The sequence below is a fragment of the Salvelinus sp. IW2-2015 genome, linkage group LG10, assembly GCF_002910315.2.
Source record: "Salvelinus sp. IW2-2015 linkage group LG10, ASM291031v2, whole genome shotgun sequence".
NCBI classification, from domain to species: Eukaryota; Metazoa; Chordata; class Actinopteri; order Salmoniformes; family Salmonidae; genus Salvelinus; species Salvelinus sp. IW2-2015.
Genome location: NC_036850.1, coordinates 20,264,957 through 20,292,804, shown reverse-complemented (window position 1 = coordinate 20,292,804; position 27,848 = coordinate 20,264,957). Strand labels below are relative to the sequence as shown.

The window sequence follows — 27,848 nt, the reverse complement described above, 5'->3', positions numbered from 1 at the left end:
GCCTATAAAATCCTAAATTGATTAGTGATTTTCCAGTAGAATCCTATAGGTTTCACATATCATTCATTATAGGCTGATTTGATTTCAGCATTTGTTGATAATAAAATCTGAAAATACTCTGGATACATTTAGTAACATGATAAGAATATTCCAGGAAAATGTGGGGTAGTTGCAACGTAAGACACAAAAAATGGGGTTTGAGTGAGAGTGAGAGGAATAACTGGTGTGGCCACGCATCTCTCCAAAGTGTGCACACTTCCTAAGTAATTTCAATGAACTTTTATGACCCATAGAAGTGTCTTCACCTGTAAAGAGTATTTTTTTATTTTCTTTAGCTCCCCTAGCTGTTGCCCAATTAGCAGGAGGGATGGGGGTGCTAAAGTTCAGAAAGGCTGTCAGTCAAAACCCAAACAGAGCTGTGACGCAGAGACACTGGGAACTGACGTAATTTATAGGATGTTACTGTGAAGCTACTGCGTTCCAATTTAGGTGCTTCTCAGTGCCCAAATCTGACATTTTCAACCCGTATATGGTTACGAGTGTAAAGGGCTACAGTGAAGACTTGGATGCCAGCAGTGTGTTAGTGGTGCGTTTGGGCAGAGCTGTGGCCTTTGCTTTGGCTTGGTGAGTAAAGGGAATAGCCTATATCTCACTCCTGTCCTGTGTGTGATGGCTGGACACTGCCAGTCACACAACCCCAGAGCTCCTCTGCTTTCCAGGAAAGTCCCATCTGGAATGATCACCTAGTCCCCTGTAAATCGTTTTGTTGTTGTAGAAGGTGGATCTTCCAGGGGAGTTTATCTGACAGATATTCCATCAGGCATTTTATATCCAAAAATATATCAGAAAACATGACAAACTTTCTCTGAAAAGCATGAACTTTCTCTGAAACAGATCATTTCAAACCATAGTTTTAGATCCACAATTCTCAGATTTGCCTTTTAATCAACTTTGGGAACAAAGTGGTCCAATCCGGTGTTCTTTGTCTAAACTGAGCCGTGGTGGCTGTACGTCTGTAGAGTTATGGTAGTGAGCACAGCAGAACTGTAATGGGCCATTTGAGATTGAAACATGCCATTGTGGGAAAAAGTTCATCATTGACGTAATATGGTTGACCTTACTCAGACTGTGGCATTTTTGTTGTTCCTGCAAAACACGTGTTTGTCATTATGCAAGCTCCGCTCTGTCTGGCCTGCAGCCAGGAGCAAAACCTCAACTATGAGAAGCAGGGCTGACAGTTGAGCTGAGATTTTCTCCTCTAAGTAAGCTCCACATTCCTGTTTCAACATAATACCCCGTCAGTCACCTCATCAACTCCTTTTAGCCTAAATACTGGAGGGAAGTCTGTCGTACACACGTACATTCATAACATCTGAAGTATATTTCTTTATCTCTCTGCTCTGTAAATTGTTTCACTGTCTTTTTCTGTTATTTTCTAATCCTAAACAAAATTTAACCAGGTTGATGGTCCTTCCCCTCCAAAACAACAGCCCTCTAGTTTTATTGTGGTAGAGACATATGAGAGGGCAGAGAGACTGCAGGTAGTAGAGTGAGGTAGAGACCTGCTAATAGGAGATGGGAAGTAAAACATCACCAGGAGAAGAAGGCTTCAGAGCTGGGGCTTCACAGCAGAACAGAGCAACAGCACAACACTTTCACTTTAGATTTACTGCTTGACTGGATTGAGTTTCTCTCGCCAGGCGCCACAAACACTCACTGGGCGTCCTTTCCCAGAGCCAGGCCTTGGAGCAGGCCTCTGGTGACCTGTCTGGGCCCTGGCCCTGCTCTCTAGCCTTCTGGCCCATGCCCTGAGGCCGCCCCTGTTCCACAGCCGTCAAACCTCTGGAAGGACAGGGGCTGGAGCGGTGGCCCGGGCAGGGTCAGTCCCTGGGGCCGCCCCTGTTCCACAGCTGTCAAACCTCTGGAAGGACAGGGGCTGGAGCGGTGGCCCGGGCAGGGTCAGTCCCCGGGGGAGCTTAACGTGGGAGTCTCTCTCTGTGGTTCATTAATTGCTGTGGTGTGGGGGTTGGGTAGTGGTTTGGGAGGAGAGGGAAAGGGAGAGGGAGAGGGGGTGGTAGTGGTTAGGCTCCAGCGGGGGTGAGACCTGGCCTTCTACAGGCCTGCGTCATCAGCATCTGTCTGAGCTGCGGGCTGCAGGCAGGTGGCCCCGGGCAGGAGAGATGTAAATCACTGAGCTGCAGCAGCTGGTCACGCTCCTGGACCGTGTACAGACAGGCTTTTCGGTGGCCCAGATGCACGCACACGACTGACTCCAATCAAAACRARGTTGCTGTGAACAGGTATAATTTGGTGGCATTTGTATTATTGTCAGGTTTGTATATTTTTTTGCCTAGTTAAAACCCATTGTGAATTGTTTGTAGTTATGCTCTTGTTCTCGGTGTTTCTATGCTGTGCCAAGAATGTGGAGAGGAGAGGCAGCTAAGGAGCAAGCTATGTGCAGAGGAAGGGCAGCCAAGACTGGGCATGTCTGCTGTGACCCGAGGACGCCGCATCCACAACGGGTCCTGTCTGGGTCAACCGAGTCTCGAGACGGGACGCCGAGCCCATTGTCTCCCTCCCAGTCGCTCACTATGTCCAAGTCCGACTCCCCGTCCAAGCTCCGTTCCTGTACCCATCCCATCCCCTGTTGCAGTCCCAGTCCCAGTTGCAGTCCACATCCCTCATCACAGTGCTGGGATCAGTTCCTGGCTCTGGCTCAGGACACACTTTTCCATCTACCTTTCAGGAGTTCCATGTTGCATGAGCGTATTTCTTTCCCTTGGTGGTTTGTCTCTGGTCTGGCCTCTGGTGTTTCCCTGTGAGGGGCCACAGCTGGCCATCAGATCCACACACAGAGCCAGGAAACAGTGCAGAACCCCCAACCCTCCCCTCCAAAAGTAAAGTTGCCTTAAGTAGCCTTGTCCAAGCCAGAACAGTCCATAGGGCAGGAGCATGTCCCCTGATTCTGTAGCGTGAGACAGCTTGATGTACAAGGCCTAGACAGGAAGGCAGTCTATTGCAGGGTCAACAGTATGTGTTGCTGGCTGTATTTGGATGCCGTCATTGCGCTTGTGGTGTTTGGTTTGGTGTTCTGGATCTCTCTGTCCTCCATGTCCTGCAGCAGCAGGAGGATTTAGCTGCTAGCTCATCTAGAGATGGTTGAATCCTTGAAACTTTTCAGAGTAATAGGGGTCTCAACCTAGCTTACAGACATAAGCTCTCTTCTCTCTCTCTCTCTCTCACGCACGCACGCACGCACACACACACACACACACACACACACACACACACACACACCACCACCACCACACACACACACACACACACACACACCACACACACACACACACACACACACACACACCACACCACACACACACACACACACACAACATATATTATATATATATATATATAATATATATATATATACAATGTATATAATATACACACACACACACACACCTATTACCCTCAACTCTATTCATTTTGGTTTGATGAAATGGACAGTGCATTGTTCAATTTGAGTATAATCTGATGAAAAGGACTTTGCTGGCAGATTTGCCTAAGAATTAGGATTCATTCATGGTAAGTTTGAGCGATCCTGTGACATACAGACATAATCACAAAGAGACCTTGTGATTTAAAGGCTTTTGTTGTCCAGCCAAATAAAGTAATCTCAGGACAACAGTGTATTTGAAGGAACTATTTATTTTGGGCTGAATTATCTACCATAGGCTATATGCGCATACCCCTCAACATTTTAATGTTTTTTTTAGACATATTTCATATCGTAAGAATCCAGGTTAATATGATAATATCTCCATAGCTGGTGTTGTAGTCAGTGTGTGTGAGAGAGAGAGGAGCCATGGGGGGACTGCCTGCTGGGTCTTGGTCTGGGGTATCACAGTGCAGCCCCAGATCAACAGCTGAGAGGAGAAGTGGTAGACGGGTGTGAAAAGCCAAAGATGACGCTGTCCTCCAACCCCATTCCCCATTCCAAGAATGTTCCATGGTCCTGCCAGGTCGCCCTGGCGACACGGCTGAGGCTGACACCCCCGGCTGGTCCGCTGCGCCCTCCTCTACACCAGTCAGTCCCCCTGCCAAGACTTTGGATAGATAGAGCAGCAGAGACTGACTGCAGGCAGGCTACAGTGATCCACTTAGCTAAGGACAGCTCTTTTCACAGCGATGCAGACTAAAGTGTAGAACCACCCTATGGATATATTTGTTCTTGTGTCTCCTTCTGCCATTTAGGCTACTCAGTGTCTCTTATCTTTGTTGTGTGTGTGTGTGTGTGTGTGTGTGCTCTCTGTAGATGTGTGTAATGGGCATATTTCTTCCCAGATGTGACTTTGTCTGGGACTCTAAGAGCCCTGTCCTCATTATCTGTGTGTGCGTCTAAAGAGGGCTGCTGACGTGCTGTGTGTCGCTAGCGACTGACGTCAGCACTGACCTGCTCCTCTCCATACAAATCCCCAGCTGCCTGTGTCCCCCTTCTCTCAGTCCCCCTCGCACTCATTACCCTGCTTTTATGATTTCTACCCTGTCTGATCTGATCTCACACTCAGTGCTAGTGGAAGGGAAATATAACAAACAGGTCAGTGTAAGACTGGTTTGGACTGATTAGCAGGTCAAATAACTGCTGTGTTTTAGGAGGATATTCAGGACTAAGTTATGATAAAGATTAACCCAGTAAGCAAAATTACGTCTCTTCGACATCTTTTCCAGACATTGACATCAGGTGCATTTTAGGTGCTGAATGAAAGATGAAAATAGTTATTATTTGGACTTTTAAAAAAATCTTATTTTCGGCCTCCTGGGTGGCGCAGCAGTCTATGTGCTTGATGCGTCACTACAGATCCGGATTCAATCCCGGCCTGTGTTGCAGCCGGCTGAGACCGGGAGACCATGAGGCGGCGCACAATTGGCTCAGCGTCGTCCAGGTTAGGGGTGGGTTTGGCCGGCCGGGATGTCCTTATCCCATCGCGCTCTAGCAACTCCTGTGGTGGGCCGGGCGCATGCACGCTGACACGGTCGCCAGGTGTACGGTGTTTCCTCTGACACATTGGTATGGCTGGCTTCCGGGTTAAGCGATCAGTGTGTCAAGAAGCAGTGCGGCTTGGCAGGTCGTGTTTCGGAGGACGCATGACTCTCAACCTTCGCCTCTCCTAAGTCCGTGCGGTAGTTGCAGCGATGGGACAAGACTGTAATTACCAATTGGATATCACGAAATTGGGGAGAAAAAGGGATCAAAACAAAAAATATTACGGATTTTCCGGACATTGAAAATACATCATTTACAGATGTTGAAAATACGTCTTTCAGTCATTGATTCTATGGACAAATGTTAATTGCACATACATTCTCAATGAAGTAAACATGTCACAATAATCATTCTTCAAGCCTCTTGTCATGACATTGGATTGATTAATGTGACGACTGTTCATCGAATGATTAACTGTTTATAATTACGTGATTAAATGAATCAGGTAATTATTAACTCAGTAACCTGGGGCACCATGGGAACATGTGGTTTTATTGAGTTTCTATTTCCCAAATTGTCATATTGTCCCAAAGTCCATTTATTGCATGTTACTGTTCTGAGGTAGGTTCTCCATAGGCCCATCATACTTTCCATTCCTCCACAATGAGAGGACAAAGAGATTTTGTCTGCTGCCTTAAGATTTACAATGACCGTGAGGTGTCATAAAACCCCCCACCTCAAACTCTCGATCTCTCCCACTCTGGTGGGTGTGAGAGATGTCTCTTGTAGGAATGTGGTCCACGGTAACCTGACCCGAACAGGCCAGTCATGACACTCTTAATATAAGAAAGTGGAGCCAACTGAAGAGTGTAACAGAATATTTATTTTTGCGCCCATCTGTCACATGCACTGATCGTAGCTTTTTCAAAAGCTTTAAAAAACTGTCAGCAATGAGGTTCAAAGTAATCCAACCTACAGAATAAACCAACAGACCACTGCACATTTGTGGCCTGCTGGAGGTCATTTTGCAGGGCTCTGGCAGTGCTCCTCCTTGCACAAAGGCGGAGGTAGCGGTCCTGCTGCTGGGTTGTTGCCCTCCTACGGCCTCCTCCACGTCTCCTGATGTACTGGCCTGTCTCCTGGTAGCGCCTACATGCTCTGGACACTACGCTGACAGACACAGCAAACCTTCTTGCCACAGCTCGCATTGATGTGCCATCCTGGATGAGCTGCACTACCTGAAAGCCACTTGTGTGGGTTGTAGACTCCGTCTCATGCTACCACTAGAGTGAAAGCACCGCCAGCATTCAAAAGTGACCAAAACATCAGCCAGGAAGCATAGGAACTGAGAAGTGGTCTGTGGTCACCACCTGCAGAACCACTCCTTTATTGGGGGTGTCTTGCTAATTGCTATAATTTCCACCTTTTGTCTATTCCATTTGCACAACAGCATGTGAAATTTATTGTCAATCAGTGTTGCTTCCTAAGTGGACAGTTTGATTTCACAGAAGTGTGATTGACTTGGAGTTACATTGTGTTGTTTAAGTGTTCCCTTTATTTTTTTGAGCAGTGTATTTATGTGAATCACCATTTTTATTTGGCGTCCCCCCGACGGCATTGCGCGTACGTACCCCAGTTTGGGAATACCTGGTCGATGGTGATTGCATGGCTGTGTGCTCGATTTTATACACCTGTCAGCAGCAGGTGTGGCTGAAATAGTTGAATCGACATACTTTTCTACAGTTGAAGTCAGAAGTTTACATACACCTTAGCCAAATACATTTAAACTCAGTTTTTCACAATTCCTGACATTTAATCCTAGTAAAAATTCCCTGTCTTAGGATCACCACTTTATTTTAAGAATGTGAAATGTCTGAATAATAGTAGAGAATTCTTTATTTCAGCTTTTATTTCTTTCATCACATTCCCAGTGGGTCAGACGTTTACATTCGCTCAATTAGTATTTGGTAGCATTGCCTTTAAATTGTTTCACTTGGGTCAAACGTTTCGGTTATCCTTCCACAAGCTTCCCACAATAAGTTGGGTGAATTTTGGCCCATTCCTCCTGACCGAGCTGGTGTGACTGAGTCAGGTTTGTAGACCTCCTTGCTCGCACAAGCTTTTTCAGTTCTGCCCACAAATGTTCTATAGGATTGAGGTCAGGGCTTTGTGATGGCCACTCCAATACCTTGACTTTGTTGCAGAGGTGGGACCAAGTCATTGTTTTACAAGTCACAAGTAAGTCTCAAGTCTTAGCACTCAAGTCCCAAGTCAAGTCCCAAGTCAAGGCAGGCAAGTCCGAGTTGTAGCTCAATCTTTGGTGCAATGATCACGTTCCCGCACTAACTGACTGTGTGGAGGCTCATTGACTTAATGTTACGTTAGCCTATATGCTATATTAGCCACGACTTACCGTTCTTTGTGCAGCTTCAAATGTCGAACCAAGTTGGAAGTTGTTGCGCCTCCGTCTAATTTTCTTCCCGCATGTTTTGCAAGTTGCAATACGTTTTTGTTGACTACAGCGTAATCTTTTTTCACCCACCGACATTCCTCTGCATTGCAACGCGCAACTTTTTCTCAGCTGCCACAATTTGATTGGCTGCTGTCCGATTCAAACTGTAATCCGTTAAATGAAGAGTTGATGCGTTACACACTTTTTTAATAGCATCATTTTTTATATTTGGGCTTGGAGAGTATCAAGTTAAAGGGCTCAAGTCCAAGTTAAGTCACGAGTCATTGGTGTTAAAGTCAAAGTCCAGTTGCAAGTCATCATATTTGTTACTCGAGTCCAAGTCATGTGACTCGAGTCCACACCTCTGCTTTGTTGTCCTTAACTTCTTTGTGATAGGTGGGACGGTAGCATCCCACCTGGCCAACATCTGGTGAAATGGCAGAGCGCCAAATTCAAATTAAATTACTATAAATATTCAACTTAAATGAAATCACAAGTGCAATACATCAAAATTAAGCTTAACTTGTTGTTAATCCAGCCAATGTGTCAGATTTCAAAAAGGCTTTACGGCGAACGCAAACCATGCGATTATCTGAGGACAGCGCCCAGCACACATGCATAACAAATCAATTTCAACCAGGGAGTTGCGACACGAAAGTCAGAAATAGTGATATAATATATGCCTTACCTTTTGAAGATCTTCTTCTGTTGGCACTCCAAAAGGTCCCAGTTACATTACAAATGGTCCTTTTGTTCGATAATGTTCTTCTTTATATCCATAAAAACTCAGTTTAGCTGGCGCGCTTCAGTCCATAATCCACTCGTTTTCCCTCCTTCAAAATGCATACAAAATTAATCCCAAACGTTACCAATAAATTTATCCAAACAAGTCAATCAACGTTTATAATCAAACATTAGGTACCCTAATACGCAAATAAACAATCAAATTTAAGACGGAGAATCGTTATTGTCTTCACCGGAGACAAGCAAAAAGAATGCGATGTCTCGGCCATGCGCTTGGAAACACTACAGCCAAAATGGGAGCCACTTAGAAAAACTACAACTTCTCCCTCATTTTTCAAAAAAACTGCCTGAAACTCTTTCTAAAAACGGTTGACATCTAGTGGAAGCCCTAGGAACTGCAACCGGGGACGATTTCGCCCTATTATAAAAGTGCCAGCCGTTGAAATTAGTGGTATGCTGAATTTCTTTAAATTTTTATGATGGTTTGTCCTTGGGATTTTGCCTGCCATTTCAGTTCTGTTATACTCACAGACATTATTTTAACAGTTTTAGAAACTTTAGAGTGTTTTCTATCCAAATCTACCAATTATATGCATATCCTAGCTTCTGGCCTGAGTAGCAGGCAGTTTACTTTGGGCATGCTTTTCATCCCGACGTCAAAATAACGCCCCCTATCACAAAGAAGTTAAGCCATTTTGCCACAACTTTGGAAGTATGCTTGGGGTCATTGTCCATTTGGAAGACCCATTTGCGACCAAGCTTTAACTTCCTGACTGATGCTTGAAGATGTTGCTTCAATACATCCACATAATTTTCCTTTCTCATGATGCCATCTATTTTGTGAAGTGCACCAGTCCCTCCTACAGCAAAGCACCCCCACAACATGATGCTGCCACCCCGTGCTTCACGGTTGGGATGGTGTTCTTCAGCTTGCAAGCCTCCCCCTTTTTCCTCCAAACATAACGATGGTCATTATTGCCAAACAGTTCTGTTTTGTTTCATCAGACCAGAGGACATTTCTCCAAAAAGTACAATCGTTGTCCCTATGTGCAGTTGCAAACCGTAGTCTGGCTTTTTTATGGCGGGTTTGGAGCAGTGGCTTCTTCCTTGCTGAGCGGCCTTTCAGGTTATGTCGATATAGGACTCGTTTTACTGTGGATATAGATACTTTTGTACCCGTTTCCTCCAGCATCTTCACAAGGTCCTTTGCTCTTGTTCTGGGATTGATTTGTACTTTTCGTAACAAAGTACGTTCATCTCTAGGAGACAGAATGCTTCTCCTTCCTGAGCGGTATGATGGCTGCGTGGTCCCATGGTGTCTATACTTGCGAACTATTGTTTGTACAGATGAATGTGGTACCTTCAGGTGTTTGGAAATTGCTCCCAAGGATGAACCAAACTTGTGGAAGTCAACAACAAAAAATTCTGACGTCTTGGCTGATTTCTTTTGATTTTCCCATGATGTCAAGCAAAGAGGCACTGAGTTTGAAGGTAGGCCTTGAAATACATCAGTAGGTACACCTCCAATTGACTCAAATGATGTCAATTAGCCTATCAGAAGCTTCTAAAGTCATGACATAATTTTTTGGAATGTTCCAAGCTGTTTAAAGGCACAGTCAACTTAGTGTATGTATACTTCTGAACCACTGGAACTGTGATACAGTGAACTATAAGTGAAATAATCTGTAAACAATTGTTGGAAAAATGACTTGTGTCATGCACAAAGTAGATGTCAGAACCGACTTGCCAAAACTATAGTTTGTTAACAAGAAATTTGGAGTGGTTGAAAAATGAGTTTTAATGACTCCAACCTAAGTGTATGTAAACTTCCGACTTCAGCTGTATTTATAGTGTATGGGACCCACCACCTGGATCCGGTTCTATGTAGCAAAGTGTAAAATTGTGTTTTTTTACATTAGATAGCATAGCGACTCAGAGGTAAAACGTGGTATATCATCCACTGCAGTTGAGGAACAATGGGAAAGTAATTCTGCTTTGAAAGTTGCTAAACTTGTAACAACACTTTTGAGGAAATGGCCATTGAATGTTTTGGTACACCTACTGGAGAGTTCTTCTTTGTTGACACCTGTTCACACCCTCTTAAGCCTTAGCCCCACCCATCTCTTTAAAGATTCACATGTGAGGCCATGTGCTAAGCAGAGTGAGTAGTTTAGGAAACAACCAAAGATTTCAAGACTAAGTAGTAGCCTACAATAAGGAAAAACTCCAGGTAAAAATACTCTATATCCTAATCTGATTTTGGTGCAGGTCATGTTGTTCTTCACATTACCGTCTCTGGTAAAAACACACTATATCAAACAAAATCTATGTGTATTTGTCACATGCACAGGATACAGAAGGTGTAAACAATACAGTGAAATGGTTACTTTCATAGTAGCAATATCAAAAACAGAAAGTGTCCAGATAAATATATTTTATAAATTATGTTTGGGAATACTTTGGAACATATTTCCAAAATTCAAATAAATTAGAACAGATTTTTTTTTTGCTCAGAAAACTTGGGGGCCAAATAAAACCACGCTGGCCGCCAGTTGGGGAACTATGGTGTGGCAAGCCGTCTGTCTGCAGACTGCAGTAGAGTTGTTAGATGTCCGATTTGGTTGTGGGGATGTGGCCGACTGTGGTGGTGTTATTGACAGTTAAGGCCAGACAGCCATCAGTCATCAAAGGATATGGCTGGTGTTGCAGCAGGACCAGGGTGTGTTATAAGGTGTTGTTTTTGTGTGCTTCCCTGCCTGGTTCCCTGGCTGGCTGGCCCTGGTTGGCGGGTGAGGCGGGGCGGTTTGAGGGCTGTAGCATGTCAGTGTGGAGTTATTCGGCTCCCTGTCATAACCCAGGGCTAGGGGCATGCAGGTGAGAAACGCACATACTGACACTTTCCCCTCTCCCAGCCACTCACAACACACAGCTCCCTCCTCACAAATACCTCAACCACCTCACCTCACACCAAGAACCAAAACAGCTAACAAATTCGGTCTTCTCAATCAATGAACTATTTGAGATTTTGAAAACTTTTTTATTACACTGAACAAAAATATAAACACAACATGCAAAGTGTTGGTCCCATGTTTCATGAGCTGAAGTTAAAGATCCCAGAAATGTTTCATACACAAAATGTGTTTACATCCGTGTTAGTGAACATATCTCCTTTGCCAAGATAATCCCTCCACATGACAAGTGTGGCATATCAAGAAGCTGATGAAACAGCATGATCATTACACAGGTACACTTTGTGCTGGGGACAATAATAGGTCACTCTAAAATGTGAAGTTTTGTCACACAAAACAATGCCACAGATGTCTCAAGTATTGAGGGAGCATTCAATTGGCATGCTGACTGCAGGAATGTCCACCAGAGCCATTGCAAGAGAATTGAATGTTAATTTCTATACCATAAGCCGCCTCCAACGTCGTTTTAGAGCATTTGGCAGTACGTCCAACCAGCCTCACAACAGCAGACCCACATGTCAGCACACCAGCCCAGGACCTTCACATCCGGCTTATTCACCTGCGGGGTTGTCTGAGACCAGCCACTCGGATTGGGTTTGCACAACCGAAGAATTTCTGCACAAACCGTCTCAGGGAAGCTCATCTGCATGCTCGTCATCCTCACTAGGGGTCTGGACCTGACTGCAATTTGGTGTCGTAACCGACTTCAGTGTGCAAATGCTGACCTTCGATGGCCACTGGCACGCTGGAGAAGTGTGCTCTTCACGGATGAATCCCAGTTTCAACTGTACCGGGAAGATGGTGTCATGTAGCCGATCAGTTTGCTGATGCCAACGTTGTGAACAGAGTGCCTCATGGTGGCGGTGGTGTTATGGTATGGTCAGGCATAGATACGGACAACGAACACAATTACATTTTATCGATGGCAATTTAAAAGCACAGATACCATGAAGAGATCCTGAGGCCCATTGTCGTGCCATTCATCCGCCGCCATCACCTCATGTTTCAGCATGATCATGCACGGCCCCATGTCGCAAGGATCTGTACACAATTCCTGGAAACGGAAAATGTCCCAGTTCTTCCATGGCCTGCATACTCACCAAACATGTCACCCATTGAGCATGTTTGGGATGCTCTGGATCGACGTGTACCACATTGTGCTCCAGTTCCCGTCAATATACAGCAACTTTGCACAGCCATTGAAGAGGAGTGGTACAACATTCCACAGACCACAATCAACTCTATGTGAAATAGATGTGTCACGCTGCAGGAGGCAAATGGTGGTCACACCAGATACTGACTGGTTTTCTGATCCACACCCCCTACCTTTTGTTTAGGTGTATGTGACCAAGTCATGAAATCCATAGATTAGGGCCTAAGGAATTTATTTAAATTGACTGGTTTCTTTATATTAACTGTAACTCATTAATATCTTTGAAATTCTTGCATGTTTATATTTTTGTTCAGTTTATCTTCATCACATTTCACCTGAGCTGTAAACATATGATCAACCTGGTATATTAGGAATTAGGCCCTATATTGTGACTGTATTAGGTCCTATATTGTGACTATATTAGGCCCTATATTGTGACTATTTTAGGCCCTCTATTGTGACTATATCAGACCCTATATTGTGACTATACTAGGCCCTATATTGTGACTATATTTGGCCCTATATTGTGACTATACTAGGCCCTATATTGTGACAATACTAGGCCCTATATTGTGACTATACTAGGCCCTATATTGTGACTATACTAGGCCCTATATTGTGACTATACTAGGCCCTATATTGTGACTATACTAGGCCCTATATTGTGACTATATTTGGCCCTGTATTGTGACTATACTAGGCCCTATATTTGCGTGACTTATACAGGCCCTATGATTGTTGACTAATTATCTAGGTCTCTAATCTATTGTGACTATTGATTGTTGGCCCTGATAATTGTGCCTATACTAAGAACCCTATCATATTGTGACTTATAGCTAGAGCAGCACTATAAGTGTGACTATACTGAGGACTCTATATTGTGGAGCTAGTACTCAGGCTCGAGTATGTGAGTATAACGAAAGACCCTATTAGTGTGATATATATCTTGAGGCGCCTACGTAACTGTGACATCTAGGCCCTATATGTGACTATACTAGGCCCTAATATTGTGACTATACTAGGCCTATATTGTGAACTCTAAGCACTGGCCGTACTATCTTGTGGACTATACTAGGCACCTATATTGTGACTATACTAGGCCCTATATTGTGGACTATATTAGCCCTAATATTGTGACTATACCTAGGGCCCTATATTGTGACTGATATTAGGCCCTATATTTGACTATACTAGTGACTATTAGCGGCCATATATTGTGACTAATTTCGAACTATAATTGTCTGACGTATTGTCACTTTATCAAGGACCTCCATCAGGCCTCAATTGTGACCCTTCTAATACCAGAGTAAGAATGTTCCAGTAGTCTTACCTCCATTTGAATTACCAGTAGAGAGCAAGTAGCAGTTGTGTTAAAATAGGAAGGATGTAGTCACATGCTTGATGTTACAATTCCTCCGTATATTGCAATTGGTACTGTTGTTGACACAGTATCGTACCTATGTTACATTACTGTGTGTGTTTGGTACTGTGTATGCTACTTGGAGTGGTTGTGTCATATCTCATGACAACGCTACCTCTTTCTTGTTAATGAAATAAACACCCTATGCTTGCTTCCTTGACTAAAAACTGGTGAATACTGTAATAGGCCAGGTTGTGTGTGTGGTGTGGTGTGTGCGGTGCGTTAGCGTGCTATATGTGTTGTTACCAGACACAGTTGGATAGTAACAGCAGCTCTGTGTATTGTGGCCATTTGAATCTCTGCTTGTTGAACCCACATTCCCTCTGTCCGTGAAACGTGTCTTCATTTCACTGTCAAATCATGTGTGACAGAGCTTGGCTTTTCGTATGAGACTACATGTTGAGGGTGAAGAGGAACATGGAGTGTACAGAGAGATATGAACAGGCCGTGCGTGCGTGCGTGCGTGCGTGCGTGCGTGCGTGCGTGCTCACAGAGGTGTGAACAAAGCGTCACAGGGACACACGTGTCTGAGGAACACACTCCCTAGCTCCAGTCTGACAGCCAGGCCAGCAGCACGTCTCGACTGCGTCATCCACTACACTCCATGGCAGCCTCTCTCTCTCCCTCTCTCCCTCCGACCCATCTCTCTCTCTCCTCCGCCCCACTCTCTCTGTAAACAAGCAGACGTCCGACAGATCTTTCCTCCGGCCCTCTCCCGCCATCCCGTCGCCATGGCGTTTGGAGCATTGTTTGCTGGCCTCTGTTGAGTTGCCATAGCAGTGCTTATTTGCTGTACTAAATGTTTGGCCTTGTTGTACAGATTCTGATGACAAACACGGAGCATCCCGGTCTGATCAATGGAACTGCCTCTGATTGGAGAGGAAGGAACAAGGCCTCTCATAGAAGCACAGATACATTTGTCATCCAATCTAACCTATTTAATGGCCTCGTAGTCTTTGTGTCTGTTGTCTTTTGATGCAGATAAAATATGTTTTGGGATGACATTCCCTTGACATAAATGCTTTGGTTTCTGTGTTCATTCAGAGGATCTCTGGTCGCAATTCTTGGTCTCTGATACTCAATTATTATTTAGAACAACACTGGTATCACTCACACTCCCAGGGTGCATCACTCCTCACTACACCTGCTCTCACACTCTGTAGCAGTCTACTACTGAACACACAACCTAGACTAAGGGTCCTGTGCAATCACAAAGATATCCTTATTTACTACGTTAGTTAAAGCTAAATAACAAATGTCTTTGAGGATTACATGTTGGATTAATGTGATTCATGTCAGCGTTTACAATTATGTGAAACAAAGAGCACTGGAGAATAAATGCTTTCTTACATTGCAGAAAGGAGGTTGTTTTCATATCCCTGCACTACGTTCCAGTGCATTGGGAACCAGTGAACTAACACTTCAGCATCAAAGATGCACCAATGATTTACAGTGTAATTATAAGATATGCTGTTCTCTCAGACAGTTGAGCTTAGTGCATACTGGTCTACTTCAATCTATCATAATGACTAGGCCTATACTGCCTAGGATTGGGCTTTGTGTCTATTTAGATGTGAATTGCCATGTGTTTTTGTGTTTAAGTCTGAGAGGTGGTCTGTGACTAAGGCCATGAAGTGTGTCCATCCATCCACATGCCTCTAGCACACACCCTTGTGGCCAGTAGAAATACTACATGCTCTCTGAGTTTTGAGGGAATGAGTGTTTGCTCTATGGGTTTAACATGGCGACTAACCTGTAATCCTTCCTGCCTGAGAGGACATGTATAGACCTAATGATCACCCAGTATGATGGCAAACTGCTCCCACACTTACTTCAGTACAGAAGGTTCTGCTCTGTCTATAGATCATCCACAGATACTGTTGGATGTTTGTTGCTATTATTTTATTTTTCCCAGAAGTGGTAGTTTGACAATTTAAACTAATTTATATGCAATATCCTACTTAAAATGTTTTATTGGAGTGAAAATACTGTCCAAAATGAGGCCAAACTAGTGAATTGAATAATATCAACAAATGGCAAAAATGGTATCGTTCTAGAGGTTGTACTGTAGATCTATCTAAACCAATTCACAGCAATTCAACCCCTACTGTAGATCTAGTTGTTGCAGTGTGTCSTAKGTAAACCTACGACCCAGTATGTGACAACGGAAGTTTAACACTCGTGGCATAGTAGCAGTTTGTCTGTGTGAGACTGTGAGCTCCTGTTTGGTGACTTTTCTCTGACAGATCATATGGAAATGCTGGTCATTGACGTAATAGGGGCTAGATAAGATCTGAGAGTACCATTGTTGACGTTTCATTGTGGTCGGCTGGTTGTGGTGGTTTGCTTTTTGTATTTTTACTTTCTACAAAAGGCATAAGTTAGACACAATAGCTCTCTCTGTGTGTGTAGGCCTAAATAACACTACATCAGTTGAATGTCCACATTTTGGTAATTCGTCTATATAAGCTGTTTGACCTGATTCTATCATACCCTCGTGTGTTTACTTAAGGTTAACTACTAGAGGTGAATAAATTAACAGCACTATCTCATTGACCTATTTAATATGCTACAACAGTTACACTATGTCTGTTGTAAAATAGACTGTTTCTCATTGACCTATTTAATATGCTACAACAGTTACACTATGTTATAAATGTTGTAAATTAGACTGTTCTCATGACTCTTTAATATGCTACACAGTTACACTATGTCTGTTGTAAAATAGACTTGTTCTCCATTGACCTATTTAATATGCTACAACAGTTATCCACTATGTTATGTTGTAAAAATATGACTGTTTCTCATGACCTCTTTATATGCTACAACGTTAACATATGTCTAATGTTGTAAAATAAGACTGTTCTACATTGACCTCTTTATATGCTACAACAGTTACACCTCACTGTCTAATGTTGTAAAAATAGAACGTGTTCTCATTGACCTCTTTAATATGCTACACCAGTTATACTATGTCTAAGTTGTAAAATAGACTGTTTCTCCTATTGACCTCTTTAATATGCTACAACAGTTACACTATGTCTAATGTTGTAAAATAGACTGTTTCTCATTGACCTTTTAATAATGCTACAACAGTTATACCTATGTCTAATGTTGTAAAATAGACTGTTTCTCATTGAACCTATTTAATATGCTACAACAGTTTACACTATGTCTAAGCTGTAAAAATAGACTGTTCTCATTGTGGACACTATTGTATTAAGAACTGATGCATGTGTTGAAGTACTTTCACCTCTTATGATAAAACAACAATAGTTGGTTGTGATTAATGAATACCTGCATGTGCAATATATATATATATATATATATATATATATATATATTATAAACTCAACCAAAAAAGAAACGTCCTCTCACTGTCAACTGCATTTAGTTTCAGCAAACTTAACATGTGGTAAGTATTTGTATGAACATAACAACTGAGACATAAACTGAACAAGTTCCACAGACATGTGACTAACAGAAATGGAGTAATGTGTCCCTGAACAAAGGGGGGGTCAAAAGTAACAGTCAGTATCTGGTCTGGCCACCAGCTGCATTAAGTACTGCAGTGCATCTCCTCCTCATGGACTGCACCAGATTTGCCAGTTCTTGCTGTGAGATGTTACCCCACTCTTCCACCAAGGCACCTGCAAGTTCCCAGACATTTCTGGGGGAAATGGGCCTAGCCCTCACCCTCCGATCGAACAGGTCCCAGACATGCTCAATGGAGATCCGGGCTTTTCGCTGGCCATGGCAGAACACTGACATTCCTATCTTGCAGGAAATCACGCACAGAACGAGCAGTATGGCTGGTGGCATTGTCATGCTGGAGGGTCATGTCAGGATGAGCCTGCAGGAAGGGTACCACGAGGGAGGAGGATGTCTTCCCTGTAATGCACAGCGTTGAGATTGCTTGCAATGACAACAAGCTCAGTCCGATGATGCTGTGACACACCGCCCCAGACCCTGACGGACCCTCCACCTCCAAATCGATACCGCTCGAGAGTACAGGCCTCGGTGTAACGCTCATTCCTTCGACGACAAACGCGAATCCGACCATCACCACTAGTGAGACAAAACCGCGACTCGTCAGTGAAGAGCACTTTTTGCCAGTCCTGTCCGGTCTAGCGACAGTGGGTTTGTGCCCATAGGCGACGCTGTTGCCAGGTGAGGACCTGCCTTACAACAGGCCTGCAAGCCCTCGGTACAGCCTCTCTCAGCCTATTGCGGACAGTCTAAGCACTGATGGAGGGATTGTGCGTTCCTGGTGTAACTCGGGCAGTTGTTGTTGCCATCCTGTACCTGTCCCGCAGGTGTGATGTTCGGATGTACCGATCCTGTGCAGGGGTTGTTACACGTGGTCTGCCACTGCGAGGATGATCAGCTGTCCGTCCCGTCTCCCTGTAGCGCTGTCTTAGGCGTCTCACAGTACGGACATTGCAATTTATTGCCGTGGCTACATCTGCAGTCCTCGCGCAGATGAGCAGGGACCCTGGGCACCTTTCTTTTGGTGTTTTTCAGAGTCAGTAGAAAGGCCTCTTTAGTGTCCCAAGTTTTCATAACTGACCTTAATTGCCTACCGTCTGTAAACTGTTAGTGTCTTAACGACCGTTCCACAGGTGCATGTTCATAAATTGTTCATGGTTCATTGAACAAGCATGGGAAACAGTGTTTAAACTATTTACAAAGAAGATCTGTGAAGTTATTTAGATTTTTTTGAATTATCTTTGCTGAGTTATATATCTGTAACGCACACGTCCTAGCAAGGCCTCCTGACTGATGTGTGTGTTTCTCTCTTTCAGATGATCCTATGGGACTGGGACCTGAAGCAGTGGTACAAGCCCCAGTATCAGGTTAGTGTGTTTTCTCTCTCTCACACACAGACAGACAAACATACAGAGTATACTCCTTTGGCTACAGTATATCACTGTTAGAGCACATGTGCAGTCTATCATTCACATTATGGTTGGGGATCATTTCCTATTTTACTTTCAATCCATCCATGGAATGAATTGTAATAACATGAATACAACTATAGATCATCAACCCTCATAGGGTAACCCTCATAGGGTAACAAGAATCCTCACAAGTGAATTAGGTTTCCCAGAGAGGGCATTGAATTGACAAAATGTAAGTAAAAGAGGAAACTGACTGAAAATAGTATTAGTGTAGTAACTGTAATTTAGTCATATTTCAAAGAATTGAGGCTGGAATTAATAAGTAGAGAGGTGAATTATTTTAACTAACTCCGACCTTTTAGGAAATCAGATTTATCTCGATACATTTTGGAGAGCCTCCACATAATCTTTCTAATCTAGTATACTGGCCTTGTGTTTCAATGCCTTGTTGTTCAAATTTAAAAATAAAATTGTAAATCGCTGACACACGTTTTATGCTAGGTCTACTTCATGCATCGAAAATGGAAGCATCTGTGTTTTGTAAGCTTGCTGTGTGTAGATGTGTTTGAACTGTGCGTGTAGGTCTGCCCGTGTGTGTTGTATTTGTGCTTGTGTGTGTTGTCATCCTGTTGGGTTCCACAGTGTTTTGCAGACACGCTGTACAGGTAGAGCAACAGGAAGCTGTGCTCCTCTGACTGACGTCTGCCCCACTCATCACTCACCACTCATTGTTGCCACAGAGCCGGGCCTTCAAAAGCAGCCTAGTTCTCCAAACCCTCTAGTATTTTATATGGGTCTATCAGCACAGCAACAGTCAGTAGGATAGACAGGGTGAAGAGGGGGAGGGGTGCAGGCAGGATCTCCGTCAGCGTCATGACATACACACAGCCTCCTAGCTGTCTTCACTGGGCCAGGGAAGTGCTAGCGCTGCACTTTTACTCCACACACAGGCACACACACCTGCACCATGCGCCAGCAGCACCATGCCCAGCCAGCACCATGCCCAGCCAGCACCATGCCCAGCCAGCACCATGCCCAGCCAGCACCAGCCGCCAGCACCAGCTCCAGCCAGCACCATGCCTGCCCAGCACAACGCCCTGCCAGCACCATGCCCTGCCAGCAACGCACGCCCTGCCAGCACCACGCCCTGCCACATGCACGCCCTGCCAGCACCCACGCCCAGCCCACCATGCCAGCCAGCACCATGCCCTGCCAGCACCATGCCCTGCCAGCACCACGCCCTGCCAGCACACGCACGCCCCAGCACCACGCCCAGCCAGCACCACGCCCTGCCAGCACCAGGCCCTGCCAGCACCAGGCCCGCCAGCACCATGCCCACCAGCACCATGCCGCGCCAACCAGCCTCGCCTCAGCACCACGCCCTGCCAGCACCACGCCTGCAGCACACGCCCACCACACCGCCAGCCAGCACCACGCCCTGCCAGCACCACGCCCTGCCAGCACCAGGCCCTGCCAGCACCATGCCCAGCCAGCACCATGCCCAGCCTGCACCATTGCCCCCACCTACCGCCACCCTAGCACCAAGGGCCCTGCCAGCACCAGCCAGCCAGCACCACGCCCAGCCAGCACCACGCCGCCAGCGGCCAGCACCGCCAGCACACGCCCTGCCACACCACGCCCTGCCAGCACCCAGACGCCTCCAGACCGACAGCCCAGCTCCAGGCACCACGCCCTGCCAGCACCACTCCCCTTTATTACTGACATCACTGGTCCAAACAGCCTTTCAATTACCCAGCATCAATGCCATGAGCTCAGCACCGAGCCTGTGTGCCCTTCACACTACCCTCCACTGCTGTAAGAGGAGGAGTGACAAACCCAGCCCCATCACAATGCCAGCAGTGTCCTGTTACAGCTTTCTGACAGTCTACCTGCGTATGTGTGATACCTGTAGATGTCCTGGGCCCAGATTCACCAAACACTTTTTACGCAAAAACTTAAGAAGCTTCTTAACAAGAAGAAAATAAGTTCATATGTGCAGATCCTCAAAAATGTCTTAAGAATTCATGATTTTCTCATGAACTTCTCAGATGTCTTCTTATGAACTTCTTAACAATCTTCAGATGTTTGTCGTTAGACAGCTAGCTGGCTGGGTTGCCTATCTAGCAATGGCAATCATGTTAGCATATTTCTAATTGGGATTACTGGTCTAAAATATGAACTTGGGTTTAAAACAATTAACACTGAAACCTTCAGATTAAGTTTGTGAGTCAATTGAYCATGTTCAATAGCTACCATTAGCATATTCTTTCACTGCCATGTGTTTAGGACAGGGGTTTAGCTATCTGGGAATTCCAAGAAGAAATTAAATAACTTTATTTTCAAGCATCTCATTTCTTCATAATTTTTGCTTAAGGAGAAACATAAGAAGTAACATAAGAACATTTCCAATAATCTTTTTGAGGAATAGCAACTTCGCTTAACTTTCTTCATAAGTCTATAGTTAAGGAAAAAATGGCAATTAAGAAGGAATTTCTTCTTCAGAAGCTTTTGTGTTTGGTCATTTAAATCCTTTCTGGGTTCATTAGAAACAGTGTAAAGGAATGAGGAAAGGACACCAGGCTCTCTTCTTTAGTACAGTATCTACTGTATGTTTGTGTTGTGCTCTGCTGAATGAGGCATCTCTCTGACATGTGTCCCCTTGTCTCCTCTATGTCRCCAGGGAGCGGTAAGCGGTAACGGAGTGGACCTGTCGGTCATCAACGAGGCCAGGAACATGGTGTCTGACCTGCTGATGGACTCGTCCCTGTCGCCACACACCGTCTCGTCCCTGCGCYGCGTCAGCAGCCTCATGGGGACCTTCTCTGGCTCCTGTCGYCCCAGGGTTAACCCCTTCACCCCCTTCCCAGGTTTCTACCCCTGTACCGAGGTGGAGGACCCTGCAGAGAGGGGCGACAGGAAGCCCCTGAAGGTGGGCCCRCCAGCAGCCTTCTGAATGTGATACTAGCAGGTCATAACTAACACACAGACAGAAGCCTGCTGAGACTAGCACGCCAACACATTATCCACTAACACATTATCCACTTATACATGGTATCTTATCCTCATAATGAATGTTCTTCTTCTATGTGTTCACCAGTGTTACGTAGACTTAGTTTAGTTGTTTTTAGTTGTACACCTGCTCTACTCTATGTAACCTGGTGGTGCGCTGAATATAGATCTGCCTTTGACTGTGTTATAGCATCATTGACCATAATGTAATAATGTCTCCCCCCTCCCCTCCACACACCTAGGGTCTTAGCAGCAGGAACAGCCTACCAACCCCCCAACTCCGCCGCGGCTCCACCTCCTCCCCTCTCCCCCCTCTGGAGTCGGCCTCCTCCCGCTGGGAACGCAACAACGGCAAGAGACCGGGACCCCACCCTGACCTCAATATGACCAGGTACGACCACACACACCTTGACCTCAANACGTCCACACACACCTTGACCTCAACATTACTACACACACACAGTGACTTCAATATGACCAGGTACGTCCACACACACCTTGACCTCAACATTACCACACACACACCCTGATCGCAATATGACCAGGTACGGTCACACACAGGTGGGACTTCAGAGTTCAGACACCAGGTTAAAGGTTAAAGACATGCCCCGGGTAATTTGGCGACTAATACGTTTAAAAAAAAACATTATGCTTTCGGCTGGATGTGTCAATATATAGTTCATACATGCATAATCTATGAGCAGAATTACTGTCTTACCTCAATTAGCCATGAAATCCCTAGTTTGAAAGCGACTTTTTTCTGGAAGCTGTGCGGCACTATTTTCTCTACATTTACCCCTAGGGCTAGCCCCCTAGCAATTCGTTTTGGCCAATGAGCTTCAGCCCCTCACCATTTGAGTGACAGCTAGCAAGACACACACACACACACACACAGTGGAGAGAGAAAGAGAGCAATGACGTGGTGCTCATATCTGCACATTTGCAAGGTAGTATGGAGTTTTCGGGGACCACTTTTGCACACGGGAACTACTTTCAGAACTACTGGCTAAAAGGTATACAAAAGTACTGGAGCATATCTTTCAAGGTCAGGTCATTTTCAACATGGCACACTCCCCATCTTTACCCTGATATGAACAAGCAGGCCCTCCCTCAGCAACACATTCTTTGTTACCATGTGTCTTTGATTAAACTCCCTGAAGATGTGGTTCTCCTTTATATCCACAGGGGGGCAGTAGTGGTCAAGCTCTGTAAGCTGATATGCCTAACAGATAATGGCCATAACATTCCATCATTCTCTTTGTTCCAACATTGTTAAGATGACTCACTTGATCTTTTAGGGATCTTTGACTTCTTCAAGGATACATTTTCAACATTGTTTTCATTGTCTTACTTTGAGCACCAAATGAATCATATAATTAGTGTTACTGTATGCTATGTAACATTTCTCTAAGTTCATCTTTATACATAAGAGCGGGTGTGAAAAAGTTCAACTTTATAATGGTGTAGATTGAATATGGAAGCATTTTAACTGATGTTGTCTCATTAGTTCTAGCAGTAAGTGCCATGGTGTGTGTGTGTGTTCCAGCACGGGGTCTCTGTCCAATGGGCCCAATGCTAACCTGTTGACCATCCCTAAGCAGAGGTCCTCCTCTGTGACCCTGACCTACCATGCCGGGCCCAGGAGAGCAGGTGAGACCATGAGGATTTACTGTACACACAGGTCTGATACACTGTGTGGAAGTGGAATGTGTTTTTAAGTTGTTTGACTATCTCTCTCTCTCTCATTTCTCTTCTATCTCTCTCGCTCTACAGGTGCGTCCCCCAGTCTGAGTCCTGTCAGCTCCCCGAGCCACAGTCCTCAAGGGGGAGGTCTCTCCTCCCAGGTCACGCGGCCCCCGGTGGAGTTCCCCGACACAGCTGACTTCCTCACCAAGCCCAGTGTCAACCTGCACAAGCCCCTGGGCTACATCCTCAGCTCCCCTGACTTCCAGGGGCCCTATCGCAGCCCTGCTGCCCTGTGCACCAGGTAGGGCAATCTACTACCCCCTTCCCCTACCCCCTCCATTATCTCCTGGTGTTGTAGAGCCAGTTCAGCTGTAGAGTAGAATTGCATTTCACCATGTGTGTTGATGATGATGGCGGCTGTGTTTGTCCCTCTGCTCACCCTGTAGCTGTGGTCGTCAGATGCTGAAGAACATGCCCAGTATGGAGGCGGGGGAGGGACACCTGCCATTCACTGGTCATGCTGAGGCCCAGCGCAGACGCTCAGGTATGACACCTGCTGGAATGTAGCCTCACTCTGTACAGACATAGGCTGCACAGTGTTTTTGTGCACACACACCCATGGCTTAGCTTACTGTTTCCACTCTTAAATGACTGAAAACCATTTGGACATGCTGTACCAGAGAGTCAATTCATTAGAATAATGCTTCCCACCGAAATGTGAAACCAGTGGTCAACTCACTGTGATTTGCAATGTGTCTCCTCCACAGCAGGTGAGGGGTCAGAGTTCATGGGAGAGGCACTGATCAGGGAGGAGAGTGTGGAGGCCGAGTCGACGGGGGACAGGAGTCCAGACGCAGGGAGCCGGTGCCAGACAGACAAGGAGGAGCAGAGCCCCACCACAGAGCAGCAGACTCAGGAAACAGAGGTACACAGTGCTACAGTATGCTAAGGGTGCATTCCCACACAAGCTAACGGAGGAGTATGAGCTATGTACCATTTTGAGAGTGTTTTGGTAGTGCGTTGTTTAGCACAACCTCATGCAACCTGACACGCCTCCCCTCCGCTACTCCAACGCACCTTCCCCATTGAAATACATTGTGTTGGGTCTGTCATTTTACTCTGTGTTGCCCTGTGTGAATGCACCCTACTGCTAGGCTAACATCCCCGCGCTGCAGACTTAAGAAACAAAGGTAGGCTACACTGTTACATAAGTAGCTTTGAAGGGATATTTCTCAGTCAATGCTAACACCTTACAGCGTTCGTTAGCCTTCCTGTGTGTAGCATTGCTGCCGCTAAACTATCCCAGCCAGGAGACTCCCTCTGAGTGAGAACACACTCAGGCCAACACATGTAAACGAGTAGCTAGCTATAGGATGTGTTCTCTAGTTAGTTCTGGGAACACAGTAAAGTTTTCCTCAGACTCATTGGGTGCATGTCTTTCAGTCTGTTGTGATGTATCTAACAGCCGTGTAAATCCAGGTGATGGGGGTAGTGTTGATCTGGCTCTGTCCTGGAATGCCCCCGCCGTTTACTTGGGCTGTGCTCTCACTTTCTTTATGGACAAACCAAACCTTGTTAAATCGAGGCCAGCTGTTAAGACAACTGTGTAGGGTTCATCTGAGGATTCTGTGGGGTAATTCAAAAGTGAATTATTCAAAAGCAACGCATACATAGTCAGTCTGGAGCCTGCTTTCATCCCCTTAACAGAGGAATAAGATTCATAAGATTTACGATGTGGTGTTTTGGATAGTCTGGTTGTCAGTGTGTGTGTGTTAATGACGTGTGTGTGCATGTTTTAATATGTATGTGTGTGTGTGCGTGCGTTTGTGTCTACCTGCATGCTTGCATGTGTATATGTGTGTGTTTATCTAAATGTGTGTGTTTAAAATGTGTCTGTGCTGTTGTCCTCTCCTGCCCGTAGGGTGAGTTCAGACTAGACCCCCTGCTGGAGAACCACGATGACCTCATGGAGAAGATCAACAGCTGGAACTTCCAGATCTTTGACCTGATGGACAGAACAGGAGGGAAGACKGGAAGAATACTCAGCTACGTCAGTACAAGCACATACCAACCATATAGCAACCATCTATCTGTCATTACGCCATGATCTGTTACATCAGGTATTCCCAAACTGGGGCAATGCTGTCGGGTGTACTCCAAATAAAAATGTGATTCACATTTTTTAAAATATTTTTTTTAATTCAATTTGGAAGAAAGAAAACTTCACATTTTCAAACAGTCCATTTATATTTTCCAATGGGGGCTATACATTTGGGCAAGGGTTTTTTCTTGCCTGAGTAGCCTCGATTCACTGCCTAAAATAAAATTAAACCACCTAGTGTTCAGAGAAATAACAACACAATGTCAAATATAGGTAGCCTAGTCAAATAATTAACATCCAATCACATTAACCGTTACCCTCTCGCGGGAATTCCACTAACGGTCCTTATGTAGCCAAACGTAGCTGCTGCTCATGTTGGTATCTGTACTGATGGCGTAAAAGCCATGACAGGGAGACATAGTGTAGTGGAAACGTGCGTGCAAGCAGTTGCTCCCGACGCCACTTGGGTACACTGCAGCATCCACCGAGAGGCTCTTGCTGCCAAGGGAATGCCTGACAGCTTGAAAGACGAGCCGGGTTGTGACAAACTCAGACTCATTCTTATGTTTAATAAATGTATCGTATAGTGTGTGTGAGGCAGGCTTACAATGATGGCAAAAAACAACATTTGAGAGTGCGCTGACCCTGGTGCTAGAGGGGGTACACAGATGGAGGTTGAATGTTTGAAGGGGTACGGGAGTATAAAAAGTTTGAGAACCACTGTGTTACATCAATTAATATTTGAATAAGAAACACCTGGGCTGTATCCCAAATGGAACCCTATTCCCTATATAGTGCACAAATTTAGACCAGGACCCATAGGGCTAAGAGTAGTTTTGTGATGCAGCCATTGAATTTATTTATTTGGAGAAACTCACTTGAATGATTGATTTAAATGTTATGATTTGGTATGGTTTAAATGAACGGTATGATCCCCATTACTGATATTTGACTGAATGATGTCCTGAATGCTCGTGGTTGTCTTGGGGATTTCTCTATGTGCTGTTTTGAGTACACTGTGTTCTCCCAGTGTCTCACTGTCTGTGTCTGAGGGGAATGACTTGGTTAATGTATTAAAAAAACAAATATTTGGTTTTTAAATTAACCTAGGTGTTTTATTTGTTGTCTTTCTCCCCAGGTGACCTACACTCTGTTCCAGGACACTTGTCTGTTTGAGATGTTTAAGATCCCTGTGAGGGAGTTCATGTCCTATTTCTGTGCTCTGGAGAACGGCTACAGGGATATTCCCTGTGAGTATAGTGCTGCCTATGCTTTCTTCAGTCCAGGCACAAAGCCCATATTAACACTTGGTGTATTGTCTACTCAGATGTAGAAATGATCAGACCTGGGTGAAAAACATGTAGGTATGGGCCTCCCGAGTGGTGCAGCGGTCTGAGGCACTTCATCGCAGTGCTTAAGGCGTCACTACAGACCCGGGTTCGATCCCAGGCTGTGTCACAACTGGCCATGACCGGGAGTCCCATAAGGCGGCGCACAATTGGCCCAGCGTCGTCCGGATTAGGGGAGGGTTTGGCTGGGGGGGGCTTTACTTGGCTCATCGCGCTCTAGCGACTCCTTGTGGTGGGCCGTGCGCCTGCAGGCTGACTGCGGTCGTCAGTTGAACAGTGTTTCCTCCGACACATTGGTGCAGCTGGCTTCTGGGTTAAGCGGGCGGGTGTTAAGGAGTGCGGTTTGGCGGGTCATGTTTCTTTGGACGCATGGCTCGACCTTCGCCTCTCCCCAGCCCGTTGGGGAGTTGCAGCGATGAGACAAGATCGTAATTGGATATGACAAAATTGGGGAAGAAAAGGGGGGTAAAAAATATGTACAAAAAATAACGTGAAGGTATTTGAATGGCGCTTAATTACGCTAGTTTAGACTATTCCACGCAGCTAAATTATGCCCACTTCAAGTATTATTTGAAATGATTTACCCAGGTTTAGAAACTAACCATAGGGTTGTCATGAAGTAGAAATAATAGGCCTACAGTTCACTACATACAGCTTGACATGCAGACATGCACCATCATATGTAATAGAAGCTTCTACCTCATGTGAATGATGTGGTGAAGTATTACTGTGACTGATGTGTGATGTCCTGTGTGAATCTCTGCCTGTACTCAGATCATAACCGGGTCCATGCCACTGACGTGCTCCATGCTGTCTGGTACCTGACTACCCGGCCTGTCCCAGGGTTCCAACAGATCCACAATGAGCATGTGACAGGAAGTGACACAGGTAGCACTATTTCTGTTCTCTTTATTTCATTTTGCCTCAGTAGGTATAACTCTGGACTTCCCCAAGCCCTCATTTATTACCATAATATACCACAATATGCCACATATTTATTAGCATAATTAGTGTGCTTGCTGAAGGTAAGACCGTTCTAGATTTCTTACATACTTCCTATTATTAGTGTGCTTGCTG

General features: G+C 45.1%; 1 protein-coding gene across 3 annotated transcripts in view; it reads left to right on the top strand.

The window, feature by feature from the left end:
* Positions 1-27,848, top strand: part of pde3b (phosphodiesterase 3B) — a 79,784-nt gene that overhangs the window by 45,291 nt on the left and 6,645 nt on the right. For 2 of the 3 annotated variants that reach the window (XM_023995666.2, XM_023995668.2), the window contains 10 exons: positions 18,531-18,581; positions 21,307-21,555; positions 21,878-22,026; positions 23,182-23,285; positions 23,409-23,622; positions 23,768-23,865; positions 24,089-24,246; positions 25,243-25,371; positions 26,561-26,672; positions 27,546-27,659. In XM_023995666.2, coding sequence (XP_023851434.1) covers positions 18,531-18,581; positions 21,307-21,555; positions 21,878-22,026; positions 23,182-23,285; positions 23,409-23,622; positions 23,768-23,865; positions 24,089-24,246; positions 25,243-25,371; positions 26,561-26,672; positions 27,546-27,659 — 1,378 coding nt within the window. The remainder of the gene's footprint in view (positions 1-18,530; positions 18,582-21,306; positions 21,556-21,877; positions 22,027-23,181; positions 23,286-23,408; positions 23,623-23,767; positions 23,866-24,088; positions 24,247-25,242; positions 25,372-26,560; positions 26,673-27,545; positions 27,660-27,848) is intronic. The other variant, XM_023995667.2, reaches the window with a different exon arrangement.